We start from the raw sequence: 23,586 nt of genomic DNA on the forward strand, positions 1-23,586 counted from the left end.
TATGCTTTGGATCATTATCAGTTTCTTTCCTTCTCCATATTCTTCTCTTCCTACCATTTACAGTATCTGTTCATTTCTATCTCAACTGACAGAGCTACAGTATGAGCTTTGGTGTACTGTACACTGGTCTGCTTTGAGACTTGATCAGTTACATATTGTGGTAAAACAATCGGAATATAATCTGTAAGTCTTAATTGCTGACTTTGACACAGATATGCACTTGATCTGAACTATTGTGAAAGCGCTTCGTTTTACCTCAGTGAAGAGTTTTTCTGTCATCTACCTTAGTTGATTTCTGAGTATTTTGGTGCTCATGAGCCCATCACAGCATTTTTAAATTTTTTTTTTTTAGAATGAAACAAAAAGCTGAACCACAAAAATGGTTTCCTTTGGACTTGTATATGGAGCAACAGGTTTCAACATTAAAATCAAATCTTGACTCATCGCTTTATGTAAAATATTGAGGGAATAGCACCTGGCCATGGAAGAGCTAAGTAGCCAATTACTAACAAATTCCTTTAGTACAATAATTTTTGTCCCAAAATATATCAAAAGTACTGTGGTATCTCACCCAATTTGGATGTAAAAACTCTTCTCCGCATCCAGTATCCACTGTCTAATTTTAAATAACTTTACAGTGCCCAAATACTTATGCACCTTACTATATGCTAACTACAAAGGGCCTAGACCAGTGGTTCTTAACCTGGGTTCGATCGAACCCCAGGGGTTCGGTGAGTCAGTCTCAGGGGTTCGGCGGAGGTCAAGACACACACCCGACTCAAATGATTTGAGAGTGGCACTTGCCAAGGTGAAGCCGTGCATTTCTGAACTGGTCTCTGAAAGGCAACAGCAGAAGTCACACTGATTTGCAGTGAATATTCATTATTATGTTTTTGTGTGAAAATCATGTTTTAATGGTTTTGTTCTTTGAACACAGTGATGTTGATGCACGGTTCATTTTGTGCACTAGTAAAATATATACCTATGTTTTGAATGTGAAAAAAATCATATTTTATTTTTCCAATTAAGAAGGGTTCGGTGGATGCGCATATGAAACTGGTGGGGGTCAGTACCTCCAACAAGGTTAGGAAACACTGGCCTAGACTGATGGCATTGTTGTAAACTATAACAGAAAAGGTCACAGTCACAAAAAAATTAATTTCCAGGGCCTTGAGAACAGTTACCTAATGTTAACTAAATACTCTTTAATGACATTTCTAATGCTTTAATTAATTAATTGTGTGTCAATTTAGGTTTTTATTATGGGGTAAAATAGTTCCTTTATGTAATTTTACTTTTCAGCATGCTCCAGGAACTATTTATATGTAAAATCATACTAATATCAGAGTATTGTTTTTGGACACAAATGTTCAATGTTGATATAAATTCCCGTACTAATATCTTAAGAATATGTGGAAAATAACATACAGCATAAATTACATTCATCTATTTAAAAGCCCTTTTCCGACATCAAGTGACGAGATCTTATTTTACCAGTTGGTGTTCCTTGACTGAAATGAAACCTGGGCTTCTTGGACATTCATATGTAGATTTTTTTTGGCCTGCCTTTGATGACAAAAAAATAATAATGAAAATTTTAATGGTATTTGAACTGTGAAATATATTCTGACAGCCACTGTATTTTGTAAAATACATTGTTTAAAAGTACACTGTTGGCAAAAGCTATGAAAACTCATGATTGGACACCCATATATTATCTTGTTTTCAATAGACTGAATGCCAGTTTGTGATGATTTTTAAAGCAAAAACAACTCAATCGTAGAGGCATTCATTTTAGCTAGAGGGTTCTTCTGCACAGCAGCTAAAAGTACATTCATTTCTATTCCACACATTTTCATTGTGACATCGAGTTAATAAGAACTTCTTATATGTACCAAGAACTTAAAGGTTACAGATCAATGCATGGATATTATTTATAGCAAATGAAAATAAAATTGTTGAAATCTAGAGGATCAAACATTTGGATCAAAATGGACGTGTTGAAAAAAGGTAGATGTGCAGCGGAGTGGGATTCTGGGTTTGGTTCTAAACTGAAAGCAGACATAAGGAACATTACATTTTTAAATGTGATGGGAAAAAAAACATTAGTCATTTTAAAGGGTTAGGCACTGAAAGATTAAATCCACTGGATCCCAGGAAACCTGCATAATCTGAACCGCACATCAGTATCTGGATCTCAGTCTAGAGCACCATCTCACTGTTTAGTCTTTAGAGACAGAGGGCTCTTTTTTTTTTTTTTTTTTTTTTTTTTTTTTAACGATTCAACAAAAAGGGGTCTTTGCTTCCAGTTTCTGTGGTATTTTACCACCTTACAGTGCTATTTCATCTGGATGTCTTCCTCTACAATACAATGGCCAAACACAGAGGTGTCTTTATATGGCTATATCCTGTATTCTTCTTGTAATTTACACCACAGCTTAAAGATGTCCTGAAGATGTTGGAGCATGAAAAAAAGGAACTTCTTACACACTCATACATTCTTAAAGGATGTTTGAAGTAGATCAGACTTCTTGAAAGGTATAATGACCACCTTAATTCAGTACTATAAATACTACAACTATGTGAACTCCTTGCTTCTTAGAAGATGCTCAAGTTTTACAGTAATAACCTATAAAAGAAAGCAGCCTGGATATTAGCTGATCAATCACCAATGTGATTTCTGCTTCCCTTTGTGGCCTGGTAAGACTTGTGATCCAACAAGCAGAAGAGCACTGTAGGTGAAGTAAGGAGCAGGGGGCTGGCCTCTCTCAATCTAGCAGGTTTCCGTGCTCTTGAGCCCTGGTAAGACTGTCCTTCCTGTTCAGGTGATGGATGCCCATCCTTTTGGGGCTCTTCTGAGGCCGACTGGAGCCACTCTGGTGGTGGTGAAAGGAAGGCTTTTCTGTGTAATCCTCCAAGCCGGCAAGGACCCTGGGGTTAATAATGGGAAAGTCCTGTGGAAGGATGTCTCTCTCTTCAGCTGGGCTGCCCACAGACCCAATATCTTCAGCAAGTTCTTGCTGCTTGCCAGAGGATGGAGTGGACTCCACCAACACCATTGTGTCTCCACTAGCACCATCATCATTGTCAAGAGACATCAGCAATTGCTCGCTTTCTTCTTGCGAAAAGGTAGCACCATACTCACCCCTTTTGCTGCGCAGGTCTGCAATGCTACTTGTATCAGTATCCAGACTGGACTCTCTGCTGGCCGTCCAACTTTGAGTAGAGGATCCTTCTTCTCCATCGGAGTAAGCTCCACGCATGATGCCTCTGTCTGAAGTTCCTCTACCGGATTTGTTGTTGCAACTCCTCTGGAGATCCTTTACTGTCTCACTGCTAAAGGAGGTGCGGTTAACCAGGGTGCCTTCAGAGGATGGCGCAATCTTCTCCACAAACATTCGCTGCCAGTTGGTGAGCAGGTCCTCCTCAGAGCTACCTGAGCTGGCAAAGGCACTCGGTGGTTGCGGTGGGCTGCTAAAGGGACTTGACTGGCTAGACAGCGGGTCAGTGAAATCACTCTGCTGGGGTGTTCGTGGTTGAGATGCACGTCCTCCACATGAAGACGAGGAAGTCCCAGAACGCCAACCTCCATCAGACACAGCAGGGCTGTTGGGGACGGTACGCTGACGCTCTCCAGCCTCCTCTTCGTTTTGTACGAGGCTAAGGGATATAGCCTGTCTTGTGGCGTAAGTGCAGTTAGGCAGTGGGCTGTTCTTAGGGATCTTTACCTTATCATCAGAGGAGAACTCGATCACTTTACGGCCAGGGTAGAGTGGATGTGGAGGAGGAGGTGTAGGGTAGGGGTTTAGCTTCTCAAAAGAGGATGCTGCTCCACTGTCAGCTGAATGGCCATCCGGACTACGGAACACACCATTAAGATGCGACTGTTCAGACCCGGTAGAGGTGCTAAGCTTGGTTTGCCCACGGCCCCCGTTCTCTCGGCCAGCACGCTCATTTTGGGATCCAGTCATATCCACATGGACAAACACATCCTCAGCCACTGGCCGTCCACTGCTGCTGGACTGAGCAGAGTTGAGAACAAGTGGTTCAGGTTTTTCAAGTACCCGCGCAATGACGGAGGTCGGCACCACATCAGCTGGAGTCAGGCTCAGCGTGTCTGGGTCCTGACTATGGGCTCCTTGAGGACTTTGGGTCTTATCAGGCAGACTGCTCTTCATGTGCTTGTTAACCATCTCCTGCAGTTCATATGGCAACTAGAAAGCAAGACAGCAAAAATAGATTTCACCAACCATATAATTTCTTTCAGACAATATTCACCTAAAAAAAAAAAAGCTGTAACGTATACATTAGTGATCGAATATAATCTATAATGTAAAAATATAATAACAAAATGTATTTTGATAGAGACTGTAGTATAATAGTATAAATAATCAATCTCTCATGATCAAGGTTATGCATGCAAGAACCAGTCATTTACAGCTCTGCGCACACATGGAAAAAATGTGTGAATAAATGAGATTCATCTACCATTTAACCTTGTGAAGGCAATTTCAGATGGAGGCAGTTTCAGGGTTTCCTTTTATTCAAAACCACCCAATGTCTCCAACATAGAATGGAAGGATAATGAAAATGAGATTGTAATTGAAAAGAAGGGGGGAAAAAGGGAAGAAAAAGAATTTACAGGTGTAGCAGGCAGGCAACTAGACCATTTAGCTTACTCTGCTCCTTGATTGGATGAGGCCAACTGGGGCTTTATTGATTCATGGAACACGGGCAGGGCAGAGAAAATCTCTGATCATACTGAACTGCAAGAACCAGAACAGATCACTGCGTTTCATGCACACTTGTAAACAGGACTCATGAATAATCTTTTTTTTGTTAGTGATCTTTATTTGCATGGTTTCCTTTAGTTTTCAATTTAAATGCCTCTTCTCAAATAGAGGCACTCTTTCTCTTTTCAGCAGCAGAGACATAATCCTCTGCAACCAGTGAAGACAATCATTTATGTCCTGAGCACTATTGAGGGTAACCATTGCATCAGACCCTTCAAATGTTTCAGCTCAAGTGCATGAACAAAAAGTCCACAAAAATAAGCAAAAGATGCACCATGACTTTGTGTCAGGAAAAAGCTAATCTTATCCAAATGATATCATGCTCCAATAGTATTGAGCAGTGGGAATCTGGCTGTCTGCTGCATATACTCACTGCTGCTGTCCTGTATTTTCTGTGAAAAGTGCAATGTGCAGAATTTTCCTTTTGCCCAAGAGAACAAAATATTGATTAATGTCCTAATAGCCATGCACACAGCCCACAAAGACCCATGACTATGTGCATTCCATTCTACTTTTATTTGCCCCGGTGTATTTTGTGATTTGGCTGTTTGGGAACGTTCGTTTTTTTCCAGCAACCAATACAGTGGGCATCCCTTATGGCATGCCTATTGCATCAGCTATCCATCATCTAATACATCATTATACAACATCCCAGAAAAGCAAACACAATTCACAATCGTAGCAAAATATTCGCATGTTTTTCTATACTCTTCAGAAGATACAAAGACTCTGTAACCTCCCATTCTCAATTAATTAATTACAAGCAGTTCACATTCAATACTCTCAGTATTTATTGGGGTAAATGCTTTTTTGTGTCATACTGTATATATTGAGATCATTTCACACTTTGGGATTTGAAGGGTACTTGTGAGTGCAATGATTGGTGATTAAACAGAGTACCGTATTTTCCGGACTATAAGCCGCTACTTTTTCCCCACGCTTTAAACCCTTAAAGCTTAAACAATGAAGCGGCTTATTTATGGGTTTTTCCTGGGTTTTTCCCGGTTTCACAAGCTTCAAGCTAAAAACAGAGCCCCATAACATTAGACCAATGAAATTGCCGAACAGGTTCAGGTGAACTAATGAAACTCTTTATAATAAATCAGATGCGCTCCCACTGAATCAGGCCGCACCACATCATTATGGATGAGGTTCCTCTTACGTTTGACCTGCCGCTCACTTGGACTGTCAACAGGAAAAGCGAATCATTCGTCACGCTGAAAACAACCGGACATGAAAAAACGCACTTCACCTGTGTTCTGAGCTGCACGGCATCAGGAGAAAAGCTTCACCAATGGTGATTTTTAAACGCACGACGATGCCAAAAAAAACTCCCGAGAAATTGTTGTAAAGGAAGGAGGAAGTCAGTAAACAATGATTTTCTTGGTAGGCTACTGTTTAGATACAAGCCGTGTAACAGGCACTGTCTTTTATTAAAGCCTGTGTAAAGTTCATTAGTTTCAATGTAGACACCTGCGGCTTATAGACAGGTGCGGCGTATTTGTGTTCAAAATAAAAATCTTTGTCAAATTCAATGGGTGCAGCTTATATAGTCTGGAAATTACGGTATATTCAATTCAGGTAATTCCCTATGGAATGTCTGCAGCACACTTACACATAATAATGGATCTGGATATCCAAGTTAGTTGATTTCACCATGAAAAATCATTCGATTTTGACACCATCACTATGGCGCATAAAGCGAATGAACTCACACAGACACGTATAAGCCTGTTAAAGTGCATGCTGAAAGGACTGCATGTATACAGATGGTTGTGCATGCTCAACGCTTACGTCTGCAAACTTGTGGTTCCTGAAATGGGACTTGTTACACTTCAAAAGCTGCACAGCCAAATTGCAGTCCTGTCGATAGCGTTCCTGAAAGAGAATGAAAAGCCAGGATTTTAGTACAATATATTAAGATTTTTATTTGCTCATGTATTCAGCATCCATTCCTTCCAATTCTGATTTCCCTATCTAACGTGCAACAACACAGCCCTAGTACAGATAAGTGTTTCCAAGCATAAGCCTAAGAAAAGGTAGACCATGTCCTAATGCGAGATTGCTGTTTCCATCTGGACAACTCTTTCAGGCGAAAGACTTGTCCAACACTGTAGAAAAAAGACCTGACAGTGCAGTTCTATAAAAGCTTAGCACTGAACCTCTTAATGTAACTTTCAATTTTCAGCTCCAATAGTTACCAATTGTAGTGCTACAACACTGACAACTCTGGTCCACTATGTGACTGAAGCACACACACGCACGCACACACAATCATACACACAAAACATACATTTAATTCCTCTAGCTTGTCAATAGTGTTCTTAGCATCCACAAGCTTGTTGGTGAGCTCCACTATCTCTTGATCCATGGTCTTCTTGTCTCTTTCCACTTTCCGAAGCTGCAAAAGACAGAGTGAGCAGAAATTACAAACAGCTCTCTAAGCAATTTTCTGAATGGATCAGGCAAACCCTTAGCTAATGTTTTACGTAAGAGCAGCCAGTCATATCCTTATCGATTTACAAAAAAAGGTTCAAGCCTCTTATCACCAGATCTCTGTCAATGTCAGCATAAATCGAAGAGCAAAAAAAAAAAAAAAAAAAAACACTTAAAGAGACAGAATGGAGGATTAAAAATAATGCATGACTACTACAAAAATAAAGGGCCAAAAGCAGAGGGCTGACATAAATAACCCAATAAATTGTATGTTAGATATGAGTAAATTAAGTTAATGAGCAATGACAATCATTTAAACAAAAGTGGGGCAATTAAACCACCTAGCTCTGAGTGTAGTACAGTATAAACTCACCGAGCACTTTATTAGGAATATTGTACTTATTCTGTGTATTTCTGTACATATTGTGACTCTCCAGGTCTACTCCATCCAGAAGGTGTTCTATTAGATTTAGACAGTGACTAGGGAAGGAGACAGAACTCACTGTGAACTTGATGCATTATCATGCTGGAAGTTGACATTAGAAGGTAAATTGAAGCCACGAAGGCTCATATACATTGTGGCATTCAAGTTATTACCGATTAGGATTAATGTCCCCGAAATCCACCAGGAGAAACCTCCACACCATTACTCCAAGTCCACCAGACTGGACTGTTGACATAAGCCAGGTGGGGCCCGTGTTGATGCTAAACAACTCAGCAAAAATTGAAATTCATTAGACTTCAACTATGTTGTTTGGATGAGCCTGCAAAAAATCTCATGCTGTTTAACCTGATGTGATTTGCTGCTTTAGGTCAATGCACCTCAAGGTTTAACATGTTCATTCTGTGCTCAAAACAGTATGGCCATTATCTCTCATAAACAAGGCAATTTCTTCCAAAGAACTGCTGCTCGCCAGATGTTTCTCTTTATTGCACCATTCGGAGTAAACTCCAGATACAGTTATGTGTGAAAATCTCAGGAGATCAGAAATAATCAAAACCAGTCTGTCTGGCACCAACAATCATGCCATGATCAAGATCACTGAGATCGCATTTCCCCCATTTTGATGGGTGATCTCCTAGAAAAAACCTAAACAAACTGCTGGTCCATTTCTGCATGATTTTATCCATCATACTACTGCCAAACAAATGCTTATTTCAATAAATAAGTGGATGTACAGTTGTTTCTAATAAGGTGCTCAGTGAGAGTAATTTATTTCAGAATCTCTTCTTAGTTCAACAAGTAGACAAATCCGGGGGAAACACACAAAACCTTGCATAGGTAATTAAGATTAACTACACAGTATAAAGTGATTGATTTGGGAAAGAAAGCAGCTAATTTGAGTTAAGCAGGAAACAGTACAAAAGGCACATTTAAATATAAACAAGGCTCACTACTATCTCTTAGTTCCACATGCCCAATCAGGGAATTTGCTGACATCCTATAGGCCACATAAATGTGCAGAATCTTTACCAAAGTATGCATAAATTAATTCCAATGTTGCAGAATGAATATTCCCTAAACCTCTGGGCTAAAAACTGCATATTAATTAGCTTATTTAGAGTTAATTTATTTATAAATTGAGCTGCCTGCTATACAGTCCAGTCTGAAAGCCAATTCTTTCATTTTTGCTGTACACTGAAGACCTTTGGGTTTTAGATAAAAAAGATGAATACGAGACAGTTTATCGGCTTTCATTCACTGATCTACTCTAGATTTTTGTATTTTGTCTGTTATATCAGACCACCCAATTGTAGCTGAGCAAAAAAAAATATGGGAACCGATACTATAACAACCTTTTCCACAAAGGCCCATTGTGGGTGCAGGTTTTCGCCACACCAAATTCCGCTAGTTTAGATTTTCATTTTTATGGACTATTAGGTGTGGCTCTTGTTTAGTTGGAATGAAAACCAGCACCCACACTGGCCCTTTGTGGATAGATTGGACAGCCCTGGTCTATAAGTATATCTAGTTGCATGTCCCTTGCTTGCAGATAGTGCATCAAGCCAGTGATTCACTAACATCACCAAAGTGTTTTTCATTCTCCCTTTGTGATGCTTTTCTAGGCATTTAATCGTGTGTGTTCTTTCAGTTCTTCTTTTGAAAAATTGCTCAACTACATTTCTGAATTTGTTCTGCTGCTACTATTAACAAAGATTAGTGAGCCTGTTCCCACAGAAACCCAAGTTATGACACTTTATATATCTTGTGTGGGTTTATATCTTGTGGTAAGACCACTATATTTAATCCTGTTAAACGGTGGATTTTATTAATTTTTTATTTTTTACTTACTTATTACTAAATCAGTGGTTTCATTTTTGCAAATTGTTACACTGGGCATACTCAATGTTAAGCAATAAGGGCGTAACGGTACACGTATTTGCACTGAAGTTTTTCGCTACAGGGCTTTCGGTTCGGTACACACGTGTACTAATAGCAGTCCTTCCTAGGTGCGGAACAGTTAAAATCTCAGTTCCCTCAGGAACGCATTCAGTGGCGGACCGCAAGTTTGTTTAGTCTCTGCCTCGCACTGTGTGTGCATTTTTATTATTATTATTAAATATAAATTATTATACAGTGTCACTGTGGCCACCCTTTTTTTTTTTTTGCATATTTAAATACATTTTTTTATTTATTCAATTCGATTTAATCAATTTCATTTGTGCCAATTTAATTGATTACTCAATTTATTCAATATAATAAAAGTGTATTGCATTAATTAGATTTATTCAAAATATACAGTACATTTATAAATATTTTAACCAATAAAAGTATTTTATTTACAATTGTTTTAAAATGTAAACTGTTTATGTTCACAATTGTTAATAAAAATAAACCGTGTTGATAAAAAACGACAAGCAATTTTATGTTTTGCATTTCTTCCTCTAACTGTACTGAAATTGAACCAAACCATGACTTAAAACCCGAGGTACGTACCGAACCGTGATTTTTGTGTACCGTTACAGCCCTGTTGCAATGGCTCTGAATTTCTCTTTTCTCAGCTACAGTGTCTTTAGGCAGCTCTCTGGTTTTATTGTTGGTTTATCTTTCTAAACAACAAATGCAATGTTTACAGGTAAAAACCCAGGATTCCAATGAACAGACATTTAGTTCTAATAATTGTACAAACAGTCAATCTGCAGGAATATCCAATATTTCTAATCACCTTAAAAAATGTGTGATCAAATGTTGATGTTTCAACATTTGGAAATGTAGGAAATGTAACCTGAAATTCTGATCTGTCTTTTCATGTTCATCACTTGAGATCGAACCCAAATGTCTTCGGGGTAGAGCAAAAAGAACTATACTTTTTGCAATTCCAGTGAGGGATTGTGTGTGTGTGTGTGTGTGTGTGTGTGTGTGTGTGTGTGTGCGCCTATTTGTCTGACAACAGCATATTAACAGCATTTTGGCTGTATATAAAGTCAGTTCCTGCGTTATGGGCCCACTGCATGCGCTGAGAAAGCTGACAAAGTCAATGGATTTAATTGAATTGAGTGCTTCATAAAACATCACAGAAGTGAAGAGCTAAGCAGGTCTGGGCTTCACACACAGTAATTTAAAAGAGCGTGTGATCAAATGTCTGGATATGACATTCTAAATACTGGCCTCGGAGCCACAGGGTATTTCCAGTACTAGACTTAAAGAGACATAATAAACTCAGTGGACATATACAGCAAATCTTAAGTAAAAGACATGAGGAATGTGGAGACAAGGAAAGAGAAGCGTACTCATAAGCGTACTATAATTTGCATTATTTATAATTTGAAACGTTAAGTGGATTGGTTGAAAAGCCTAAAGCCTCTCAGCAAGCTCAAATTTTCCACATGGCTTTTCCTAACATACCTGGAACGCATTTCTCTTTTGTACTCTTGTTTCCTGCCTAGATTTACAAGTAATTGCACAAGTGGAATACTGACAAACTCTTATATCCTACAGCCACTCTAAAAGGTAGTGCTTTACAACCACCACGAAGGTGACGTTAAAGCACCATCATGCAGAGAGAGAACAGAAGGGTGAGAGAGTAAAGACTGGAGATTTAAACTAATGTAGTTCGAAGGGTGAGAAGACAGAAGAGAATGAGTGATCACGCAACTGCATGAACCCAGGTTTGACTGATGGCAGCCTGATGGTTGACGGTCGTGATGTCGATGTAAGATCCGAATCATGGCAGCATGAGTGGAGAAGCAGAAAAGATGGAAAAAGAGAGAAAGAAATGAGGGGCAAGAGGCACAGCATGATAGCAAACAATGAGTCATGGTTTCTCTAGCTAAAAAACATTAGGTAGCCTGCCATGAATTAATATATCTTACCTTTTTTATTGTTCTTTTTTATCACCCATGCGGCAAATTTACTGAGCATCTAAACTCAGCTTAGAATTTAATAGTCAACCTAATATTTATTTCCATTTGACTTTATTTCAGAAAAGTGTACCACAATATAGGCTACAAACACTGACAGGAGAAAGAATGTGACAATTATGACAATTACTTTACCCATCATATATATATATATATATTATTCCGCACTTTAAGCGCACGTACCACTCAAAACATCCCGAAGGACTCTTGCAACATCGCCGGAAGTCAAAGGTATATCATGCCACAAGTCTCTGTTTCAGATTTGCACAGTTTCACGCAGAATTTCACGTTTACTTTTTTGTTCTCACTTGCTGTCCATGATTAAATGCCAGACGTGGTAATACTTGTGGTCAGAATCGCAGAATTAATCTAGAAACATTTTGATACCACCTTGTAAACCAATAAAGTTAAACCAATAAAGGTACTTTATTGTAGAGTCTAAATGTATTTATTTTCTTCCATACCTGTAGATGGTTGGTAGTTGATAGCCAACTAACAAACAATAAAAGTGAAGCATGTTTGTACAATCAGCTTTAAATTCTGAAAGAGCTCTGGTAATGTGTAAATTGTTCTCACACAACACACAAAAAGCCACTGCTAAGAGTCTGGAACTCTATAAAGTACTGGTGTTTGTGAGTCTGGGACTTGAATGGGCAGATACATGTTCTATTCAAAGAACTGTAATACTAATGTGAAACGAAAAGTGAATTGTTGCAGTGCTGGGCCAAATAAATGTTGGTTCATTACTTTCTTTCGACCTGTTGTGGTTGCGCTTTCTCTTTTGAATGTGCCTCAGTAAGTTTAGTGCTTTCACAGAAATAAAGGTCCTCACAACTTTGAATGAATGTGCTCGGACTCTGACATACCATCCCCTCCATTATTAGTCTCTTAGTTAATGCCATGTAATGTGCAAACTTCCAATGTAACATAGAGCAAAAACTCTATCAGTGCCATGCATGTGTTCATGCACCCTGATCCTGAACCCCACATCAAAGTGTAGATTAATAGTGGGAGGAGGTACAGGGGCATGAACCGTGCACCCTTCTAATAATTATTTATGTAGATGATCAGTTGATTAGAAACCATTACTGATTTAAAAAAAAAAAATAGTTTAGAACTATTATTTCTCACAAATGTTTTTACTGATCTTTTTTTTTTTTTTTTTGCAAATACTGTATACTCGGTCACTAAGCATAATAAATAATTCAGGGTTAAAACATCTACCGCATTTGGCAGACACCTTCCGGAGCGACTTGCGAACGTGAGGGAAGCAGCATCCTGTCTATGAGGATGTAAGAAATTGTTCAACATGCATGTTAAAAGTTTGTCAATGTTAAGGAGCCTAATCAAATCCCTGTGGCACGAAGCAAGACAAACGAGGTCCCGAGTCCCTCCGAGCTGACTGAATATCGTTGTATTAGTGAAAGCAAGAGAAAGAAAATGAAAGGCATCTGTCACTAAACTGAGTGCAAGATATACAGGGGAGAATGATTACCAAGGCATGAAGCTTCTCCTCCAAATCCTGGTTGGCTCTCTGTGAGGCTGTGTAGCTGTTCTGCAGTCTGTTGGAACAGAAGAAAACACTGCATTTTGCACCAGCTCTTCATTCCCCCTTTGTTTTTTCCCTTCAAAAAATTATTGACTATTAATTAATACACACAGTACAGGGGCATTATACCCAGTGAAGCATACCTGGAAACAATATGAAAAAAAGAAATTAATAAATAAAAAAAATGGCAGCTTATTCTAAGACGTCCTTAATAAGGCAGCACAGAGAGAAGACTGGTATTTTCTGGGTTTAGATTGGCAGATTAAAGGTAAGCAGTATAGCCAAATAGCCCTCTGGCACACACATGGTTTGTTTTGTTATTTTTTTTTATGCACATCTTACTCTTGGAGAAAATGAGTGAAAAAGACGAGAAAGAAAGCAGCCATGCGTTTTCAACACCACAACCCATTATCTCTTGCCTATACAGATATCCAGAGGATATGCAGTGTTTTCATAGTATGGTCCAAAAGATAATTGGCAAACATTGAGAATAAAATGTACAGAAGTGCTTCATTTTCCCCCCTGCTATTTTAAATGAATGGAAGTCCACGGAAATACATTTCGATATGAAATGCGTTCAGGCATAGGATATGTAATTTCATAGTTGTGTGCCTAGATACATCATTCAACATTAAGAAACGTTATGAATCTCCCGCTATGCTACTTTTTTTTTGACTGCAAACATTGTTCACATCGCTTAGAGGTTATTGTTATTTTTACTTGCCTAAAGCATTGGAACACGTTTCACACTGATTTCTTGATACTTTTCTCGTACTAGAGACAAACTCATTTACCATTTTCCATTTATGTCTGGGGAGAATAGACGTATAGATACATACATACAAAGATACATACCGTATTTTCCGGACTATAAGCCGCTAATTTTTTCCCACGCTTTAAACCTAGCGGCTTAAACAATGAAGCGGCTAATTTATGGATTTTTCCTGGGTTTTTCCCGGTTTCACAAACTTCAAACCAAAAAACAGAGCCCCATAACATTAGACCAATGAAACTGCAGAACGGGTTCAGGAGAACCAATGAAACTCTTTATATTAAATCAGATGCACTCCCACTGAATCGGGCCGCACCACATCATAAATATGGATGAGGTTCCTCTGATGTTTGACCTGCCGCTCACTCGGACTGTCTACAGGAAATGCGAATCATTCGTCATGCTGAAAACAACCAGGCATGAAAAAACGCACTTCACCTGTGTTCTGAGCTGCACGGCATCGGGAGAAAAGTATCACTGATTTTTAAACGCACGACGATGGCAAAAGATAAACTCTCAAGAGAAATTGTTGTGAAAGGAAGGAGGAAGGCCGTGAACAATGACTTTCTTGGTAGGCTACTGTTTAGATACAAACCGTGTTACAGACACTGTCTTTCGTTAAAGCCTGTGTAAAGTTCATTAGTTTTAATGTAGACACCTGCGGCTTATAGACAGGTGCGGCGTATTTATGTTCAAAATAAAAATCTGTGTAAAATTCAGTGGGTGCGGCTTATTTTTGGGTGCGCTTAATAGTCCGGAAATTACGGTGCTTAAAGCACTCTTTATGCACATGACAAACTTAAACCTGGAACTTAATCATTCCATTTGTAAAAATAACTAGACTCTAAATCACAAAAGAAATTAGAACATACATTGACATCAGCAAAAGTTTATGGGTACCTGACCATAAGATTGGTATGTGCTTTTTTTGAACATCCCATTCCAAATTTAGTCTTCTTGGAGCTGGCATTGTGCACACAGGCACGGTCATGCTGGAGCAGGTTTGGGTTTCCTAGTTCAAGTGAAGGAAAAATCTAATGCTATCACATCCAAAGACATCCTAAACATTTGTGGGCCTCCAACCAATGGCTGGAACCACATATTGTATGGCTGGAAAAGTCAGGTGTCTTAATACTTGTATTGATTAGTGTATATTCTGTTTAAGCAGCCAATTAAAAATCTCTAAATACTATGCAACAATAATTAAAATTGTGTGTGCTGAGAACAAGCGAGATAGAAAAAAGAAAGCAATGATTGATTTGATGTGCCATTATAAAGTCAACCACCAAGGAATGTTATCAATATTGATGCATTAGAGTCAATATGCAATTAACATTACGGCGTCCAAAACTGCAATTTCCGTACAAACGCGGCCCATATTGACCGTTTATTTTATTGCAGCTGTTTGCTTGAGCAGCAGGTTTTAAATTCAACATGAAATCTTACACTAAAACACTACATTTGACATTATGACAAAGCCATGCAATTCCAGGCATTATTTCATGCCTGTATCCTAATTTTGATTAGTGTAGTAGAAAAACAATTCTTGTTATTGATTTTACTGTTGATGCTATAAAGATATATAATGCTCACATTGGTCCAGGGTAGATAATAAGCCCAATATATTCATCCACTCATAGTGAAAAAGCATTAAAAAGGCATTGAAGCTCCATGATCCTGCGGATGAAGAAGTCGAAGGCAATTTGAATTAAATAGTTTTAACTGCACAATAAATTAATTACTAACCCTTTTTTTCTTTTCGGTTGCATGCATACAAACCCTACCTTAATCTTTTAAACAATACAATTCCGAAACATGTTTTTTATGGCATCATTTTTCTTACTTATAATAATAAGGACTAATAATAGGATTTTTTTTTTATTAGACTAACATCAGTTTAAGCAACTTTAGGTCAGTCAGCAAAAATATTTAAAAACATTTCCTGAAACCAATGAAAAATAGCAAAAAGAATGAAAGAAAAAAAAAAAGAAACATCTACATATATAAAATAACGTAAAACAATTGCCTTATTGACATGACGTTCGATACCTATAGTTACAGCTTTTCTGGTTAATGGCAGATTTAATCAAACTAGTGCAGAAACTATTATTTGCAGTGTTTTGACTGCATTGAATTCGTGATTTTAATAATTGTCCCGACGACTAAAAAAAAAGTAAAGAAGTTCCTCCTGCTTGTGCTAATAATAATCATGCTATATCATTGGAAGATTTTCCATTTTGTTAATGACAAGGTACATTCCTGTACTCAGTACTCTCTTACACACACTGCACTGTGTAATATACAGTAGGTTTTGTGTTTTGTGTATTTGTCCTACACTGTCTCTGTAGGCACCAGGTTGCACACGATGCACTTGATGTGGCGAGGACACTTACTAGTCCGTAGCTCTGTGTTTTATGTTATGTATCTTTATGTTGTTAAATGTAATACCACAATATGAAATGACAATAAAAGCTTCTTGACTTGACTTGACACGGCATGGTGATGTATTGATATCTGTAACTTCCACCTCCGGCACATTAAACACAGAATGATGTCGCTTAACAAGTCCATACAATATTTTTTTTCTCTTTACATTAGAATCAATTCAAATGTAAAAATGTAATAAAATACAAAAAAACTATCAAATAACATTGTATTAGCAACTATATGAGCTTGCTTATAGGGATGTATGGGATGTAAAGTGTTTGTTTTAACGGAGAATCTTGAAACTTCAGGCGAGGTTTGTATTTCAGTGGGGTGAGAAAAATTTTGGGTCAAAATTTGTCGTAAAATGTCATTAAAATTTTTTGTAATATACACTAGTGCACCAGCCAAACATTATATGTTTTATGCCAAAGTCTTTATATCAAAAATAGTTTTGAATCATGTAACTGAAAATATGTCATATTCTAGGTTCTTCAAAGTAGCCACCTTTTGCTTTGATTACTGCTTTGCACACTCTTGGCATTCTCTTGATGAGCTTCAAGAGGTAGTCACCTGAAATGGTTTTCACTTCACAGGTGTGCCCTGTCAGGTTTAATAAGTGTGATTTCTTGCCTTATAAATGGGGTTGGGACCATCAGTTGTGTTGTGCAGAAGTCAGGTGGATACACAGCTGATAGTCCTACTGAATAGACTGTTAGAATTTGTATTATAGCAAGAAAAAAGCAGCTAAGTACAGAAAAACGAGTGGCCATCATTACTTTAAGAAATGAAGGTCAGTCAGTCCGAAAAATTGGGAAAACTTTTAAAGTGTCCCCAAGTGCAGTCACAAAAACCATCAAGCGCTACAAAGAAACTGGCTCACATGCGGACCGCCCCAGGAAAAGAAGACCAAGAGTCATCTCTGCTGCGGAGGATAAGTTCATCTGAGTCACCAGCCTCAGAAATCGCAGGTTAACAGCAGCTCAGATTAGAGACCAGGTCAATGGCACACAGAGTTCTAGCAGCAGACACATCTCTACAACAACTGTTAAGAGGAGACTGTGTGAATCAGGCCTTCATGGTAGAATATCTGCTAGGAAACCACTGCTAAAGAAAGGCAACAAGCAGAAGAGACTTGTTTGGGCTAAAGAACACAAGGAATGGACATTAGACCAGTGGAAATCTGTGCTTTGGTCTGATGAGTCCAAATTTGAGATCTTTGGTTCCAACCACCGTGTCTTTGTGCGACGCAGAAAAGGTGAACGGATGGACTCTACATGCCTGGTTCCCACCGTGAAGCATGGAGGAGGAGGTGTGATGGTGTGGGTGTGCTTTGCTGGTGACACTGTTGGGGATTTATTCAAAATGGAAGGCATACTGAACCAGCATGTCTACCACAGCATCTTGCAGCGGCATGCTATTCCATCCGGTTTGCGTTTAGTTAGACCATCATTTATTTTTAAACAGGACACGACCCCAAACACACCTCCAGGCTGTGTAAGGGCTATTTGACCAAGAAGGAGAGTGATGGGGTGCTGCGCCAGATGACCTGGCCTCCACAGTCACCGGACCTGAACCCAATCGAGATGGTTTGGGGTGAGCTGGACCGCAGAGTGAAGGCAAAAGGGCCAACAAGTGCTAAGCATCTCTGGAAACTCCTTCAAGACTGTTGGAAGACCATTTCAGGTGACTACCTCTTGAAGCTCATCAAGAGAATGCCAAGAGTGTGCAAAGCAGTAATCAAAGCAAAAGGTGGCTACTTTGAAGAACCTAGAATATGACATTTTTCAGTTGTTTCACACTTTTTTGTTATGTATATAATTCCACATGTGTTAATTCATAGTTTTGATGCCTTCAGTGTGACTCTACAATTTTCATAGTCATGAAAATAAAGAAAGCTCTTTGAATGAGGTGTGTCCAAACTTTTGGTCTGTACTGTGTATATATATATATATATATATATATATATATATATATATATATATATATATATATATATATATATATATACATATATATATATATACATATATATATATATATATATATATATATATATATATATATATATATATATATATATAAATAAAAATAAATAAATATAAAAAAAATAAAAAATGCTCGAGATGCTTCAAGACTTACAGTAGATGTAAGTACGTGTAGATTACACAAAAAATGCATTCTAATGTATACAATTTTTTTTTTTTAAATGCTAACATTAGAGCGGAATGTGCATGTTAGTCAGGGTCAGTGTGATGAGGATAAGAGCTGTAGCTGGGCCTCCAGTGAACGAACCGATTGATCTGTTGACCACACAGTATTAGACGGAGCACTTACACAGTGCGCTTCGCAGGATCGTTATGCACTTCAACTAATATTCAATTCTGAACACAGGCTCAGTTCAGGGACTCTGGGTTGAGTGCGTCTCATGTTTTATACTCCTTTTCCAAGATTCTAAATACATCACTAACATTACATCCTGTAAATACATGCCAAGGCATTTTTCAGTCAAACATTAATACCGGATCATCAATATCAATTTATGCTTACACAGACTACTGGGATTGACTAAGTCTGTTTCCCAGTTAATAGAGTTAGATTGCCTCGCTCGCATTCTCAAATCAATATAGTTTTACACTAGGGGGCTTCTGTCTCACCTTGTAACAATTAAAATGGAATAAATACATTTTCACAAGCACCACTGATTACAGCCAATGAGTACAGCCATAAACTCATACTGTGTAATAGAACTCAATATAACTGACACACTCAGGATGTTCAGTAATCACTATTACTCAGGGTTTCTCCTCGAAAAGACAGAGGGGGGGAAACAATCCAAATAAACAATATTAAGGTAGAGGTAGAATTCAGTTGGATCATGACAGGTAGGTCAGACTCGGCAAAGCGGCAATGATTGCTGATTATCCGTGAGAGGCAGAGAAAAATAAATACAGCAATCATTAAGAGAAAAGTCTTCCAGTTTCTAAAACTGACCGCTGTATCCTCAGGGTCCTAATACGTGTGTGAGCATTGCAAAGCGTACATTACTCACACATTAACGAACGTGCGCAGGTTCATTACCCCATAGTTATCCGATTAGACTATTATAAAAATGGCACAGAGTATTTAAAAATAGAGCTAAAGCCGCAATGCAGTCTCCGATTTGACGGGAAGAATGCTGATTGAATCCGATTGCCATCCGGTTGCAACATATGAGACAGGTACGCATCCTGATTGGAAATGAAGACTGGTCTGATTGCAACAGAATTAGACACTGACAATCAGGTAAACAGGCTCAGAGGAAACAAGTGCCATTAAATGAGAGCAAATCAGGCTGGAGGATGAGGATACACAATCCAGACACACATTTCTTTTTAAATCAACATTTAGAAACGTGTGAAAGAGGCAGATGTAGAGGACAGGGTGGTATGGAGACGGATGATCCGCTGTGGCGACCCCTAATGGGAGCAGTCGAAAGAAGAAGAAGAAGAAGAAGAAGATTTAGAAACGTTTAAAAAAATTGAACGGAGGAGGGTATTTTGGCCGGAATTTATCTTGCAACAGTGGGTTTTAAGGCATCCTTATGGAAATTAGATGTGATTTTTGTTTATGTAATTAACCTTAGGGGTGGGAAAATTAGCATCTCCATATCATTTTTTCCCCCTTGATTGAATCATGATCAAAGATGATCACTATAGTCACGTTTTTCCTTGTTTTTCTTCGCAAGTTACTGGACAGAGCAACCAAACTAATTTCCCTACTGATTTAAATATAAGTACAAGGAAGCCTAATTATATAAACTTTTTCAAACGAAAAAAAAAAAATTGCACACAAATACTTCAAAGCAGTCGTGAACAGTAACGAAGTAAATGTCATTTGTTACTGTAGTTAAGCAGCTTTATCTTGTATATGTATTTTACTGAAGTGTTTCTATAGGGGGAGACTTTTACTTTCACTTTACTACATTTCAAAGTCAAATATCGTACTTTTTACTCGACTACATTTTGTGAAATCAGTCGTTGCTTTTTATTTATGGGTGAATAAAAACTAAACTCTGTTTGAGCTTGTTTTTGATTGGTGCTTGGTAATTGGTGCTTACATACAGTTCAGCATGAGTTCAACAGCAGAACATTTTAAGAAGAATAAATGATGGAAGAAACTCCTGACTCAAACTCGCCACAACACCTGTGGCCTGATTTGCATGGGTTTTTTTAAGAAGGTTTTGGGCTCATTATAATTGTAATGATACCAATCAGTGTTTGACTCATTAATATCATTCTATTAATAGACTGGTGTGTTAAGAGTAACATTAAAATCTTTTCACATAAACTGAGTTGATTAAGTAAAGTGTCTTGTGACAAAAATAATACATTATAGCCATAATAAATCATAGTACTTTGGATACTTTACATTTGAAGGCAAATACTTTTGTAATTTTACTCAAGTGGAAGTTTAAATGAATCACTATTATGTATAGATACTATACTGTAACGATGGGTTTTATTTCCTCAGTCAGGTACACCTGACTTTTCTAGCTCCAAACTGTTACCACAAACTTGAAGGCACACTTTAAGGTATAGGATAAATTTGTTTGCAACAGCATTAGATTTTTACTTGAACTAGGAGATCCAAACCTGTTTCAGCAGCACAATGCACCTGTGCACAAAGCAAGATTCATGAAGATATGCTTTTTATGGGTTGGATCTTGAATGGTCTGCTATAGAGCTCTGGGATATATTGGAGCGTTGACTGCACCACAACATCAGTACCTGACTTTACTAATGCCCTTGTGGCTGAATAATCACAAATCTCCACAACACCACTCCGAAATCTAGTGGAACATCTTCCCAAAAGACTGGAGGTTATTGTAATAGTAAGTAGGAACTAAAATGTGGAATGGGATGTTTAAAAAGCACTGAATCTTATGCTCAGGTGTGTACAAACTGTCCATATAATGCAAAAAGATTTAGATATGTGACACACTCTTTGTGCTTTCTTGGTGTTTTAACATAATAAATCCTCATAATCAAACTAAATGAAATCCAAATTCACTCCATGTGCTAAACTCCAGACATTCAAATAGATTGAGCAGCTCTGCAGACAGCTGAAGTTAATATTATAGAAGGTCACGATTCGCTCATGAAATATTGAACATGACGAGTGGTCTTGCACCTCGGTGGTCCAACATGTCCTGAGTATGACTAGGAGAGACAGGTGAGGACAGGAGTACTCAGGGCAAAACATCTAAAGCATTGATAGAAAATCTCAGTATTTTTCAGACAACCCATTTCAGTCTTGGTCATGAAACAGACCTTGTGCATCACTGCCTCATGGCTATATATTCCTGCTCTTCCCATCTCTGTCTCAGAACCAACACCTTGTGCACATCAGATTAATTGAAACTGATGGTGCTCAGCATATTTATACACTCATTACTTTTCCCGCTTTTATAACGGGCATTCAAAAATAGATTGAGAGGAAGATGTTCGCTGCACATTGGAAAGAGGAGACACCGAGTCTGAGACAGAGTGGAGAGACAGAGTGGAGAGACAGTAAGTACATTACCAGATGGTGAACGCCAGCCAACAGCCATGGGAGGCTGAGTCAGTTTGTCTGGGCGATAGTGTGTTACTGAGTAAGGCAGAGCTACTGAGCTAACACATCCATAGGGTATTCAAGAGAGACAGTGTGAGATAGACACACACACAGATGGTGGGTCTAACCTTCGAAACTTGTCTTTCATTTTCTCCAGATCGTCTTGTGTCCGGCCCATCTCTGTCTGCATGTAGTGTCTGCGATTCTCAAACTCCGCCTCCATTGCCTCCATTTTGTGGGTGGTATGTGTGAGATGGCGGCGCAGGTCTTCATTCTGCTGCTGTAAGATCCTGGAAACATAGGCAGTATGTTTTTTTAATTTTTTTTATCAATAATGCTAATATTTTAGAAATGGCTGCGTATCTTAAGTAAACTATTAGAGCAATACATCCTTTACATTAAATCCAACTTCCTGTCTCAGTCCAAAACTTAATGCTTATGTGGGTCTGCAAAAATAATCTACTGTAGATTTGTGCAGGTATGTGCATATTTAAGTGGTAAACCTTGTGTGTGTGTGTGTGTGTGTGTGTGTGTGTGTGTGTGAGAGAGACCATGAGGCCACTATGTGCTGAGGCCATTTGGTTGTGTGCTGAGGAGACAATACATATGCTGTGTGCAAAAAAAAAATATAAAAATAGGTCTCCTTCGCTGAAGCCCACAGGATCTGAAAATATACGGCTCTTTTTTTGGCATTACAAACTGAATTCCTGTCATTATTACAAAATAAGTTTAAAAAAAAATTTTATTAAATAAATCGATCAGTAATCCAAAACGCATGTGTAGACCAAAGCAACAAACAATTCTCAGATGAATTTACAAGCGTTTCAGAAATTCTGCTGATGTTTATTTTACTTGCATGTCATCCAACTCAAGTTCCCAGCACAGCTTATTTGCATGGTGATGCCCACAAATCTGCATAAAAGTTCAAGGGCTGGAAACACAAAATGACTACTGAACGATGAATCTAAAGACAAAAATAAGTCTTTTGAATAACTTTTACACCGGTACAATTTTTAGCAGTTGTACTAGGGTCAGAATCTGAAGACAAATGACCAACATAATATTTATTACACGTCAACGTCTGTGTGAAGAAAGCTGACGTGAAAGTTGCACACCATGAAAAGACCACGCTGTATAAATTGGAACCGATTTTTAAGCAAGCTTTTATTTCTCAAGCTTACCATCGTCTCCCTTAGTGTGACTGATGCTAATCTTTCATTAGCTGAGGTGTTCATGTTCATATTGTTTACATGTTTATAGCTAACAGCTATACATAGACAGGATAAAATTGAGATTCACATCCTTTAGTGTAAGATTCTGTCTCCTTCTGCTCTACAGACTTGCTGGTGCTCAATTTTTTTCTTCAACTGTAAGTCATACAACTAAGAATGGTTGCACATAAACAGCCTCAAGATCCATAAGGTTACTTTGCAGGGTTACGCTCAGGAACCATGAGGATGGATTTAAACTGTGATTAGTGTGGACAGTTTGCTACAATGGTTTGGGGCTGCAACCCCAATTGACAGTTTTTCCATTTAAGTGTAAATCAGTGAACAGTGGAACATCTCAATAATGATGAAACTACAATGAAAGGACATTCCGTGCCATTGATTTTCTTTTGAGTAGAACTCAACCGATCCATTGGTTTTGCCCAT

The 23,586-nt window shown here is 38.3% G+C and overlaps 1 protein-coding gene across 3 annotated transcripts in view; it reads right to left on the reverse strand.

The window, feature by feature from the left end:
- Positions 1 to 1,583: 1,583 nt before the first annotated feature.
- The window catches only part of tjap1 (tight junction associated protein 1 (peripheral)), a 72,638-nt gene continuing 50,635 nt past the window's right edge, over positions 1,584 to 23,586 (reverse strand). For 2 of the 3 annotated variants that reach the window (XM_046875920.1, XM_046875911.1), the window contains 6 exons: positions 22,060 to 22,221; positions 13,087 to 13,153; positions 11,327 to 11,356; positions 7,087 to 7,194; positions 6,588 to 6,671; positions 1,584 to 4,214 (listed from right to left, as the gene is read on the reverse strand). In XM_046875920.1, the coding sequence (XP_046731876.1) occupies positions 2,769 to 4,214; positions 6,588 to 6,671; positions 7,087 to 7,194; positions 11,327 to 11,356; positions 13,087 to 13,153; positions 22,060 to 22,221 (1,897 nt within the window). In that variant the 3' untranslated portion in view covers positions 1,584 to 2,768. The remainder of the gene's footprint in view (positions 4,215 to 6,587; positions 6,672 to 7,086; positions 7,195 to 11,326; positions 11,357 to 13,086; positions 13,154 to 22,059; positions 22,222 to 23,586) is intronic. The other variant, XM_046875930.1, reaches the window with a different exon arrangement.

Source organism: Silurus meridionalis, chromosome 2, assembly GCF_014805685.1.
Source record: "Silurus meridionalis isolate SWU-2019-XX chromosome 2, ASM1480568v1, whole genome shotgun sequence".
In the NCBI taxonomy this organism is placed as follows: Eukaryota; Metazoa; Chordata; class Actinopteri; order Siluriformes; family Siluridae; genus Silurus; species Silurus meridionalis.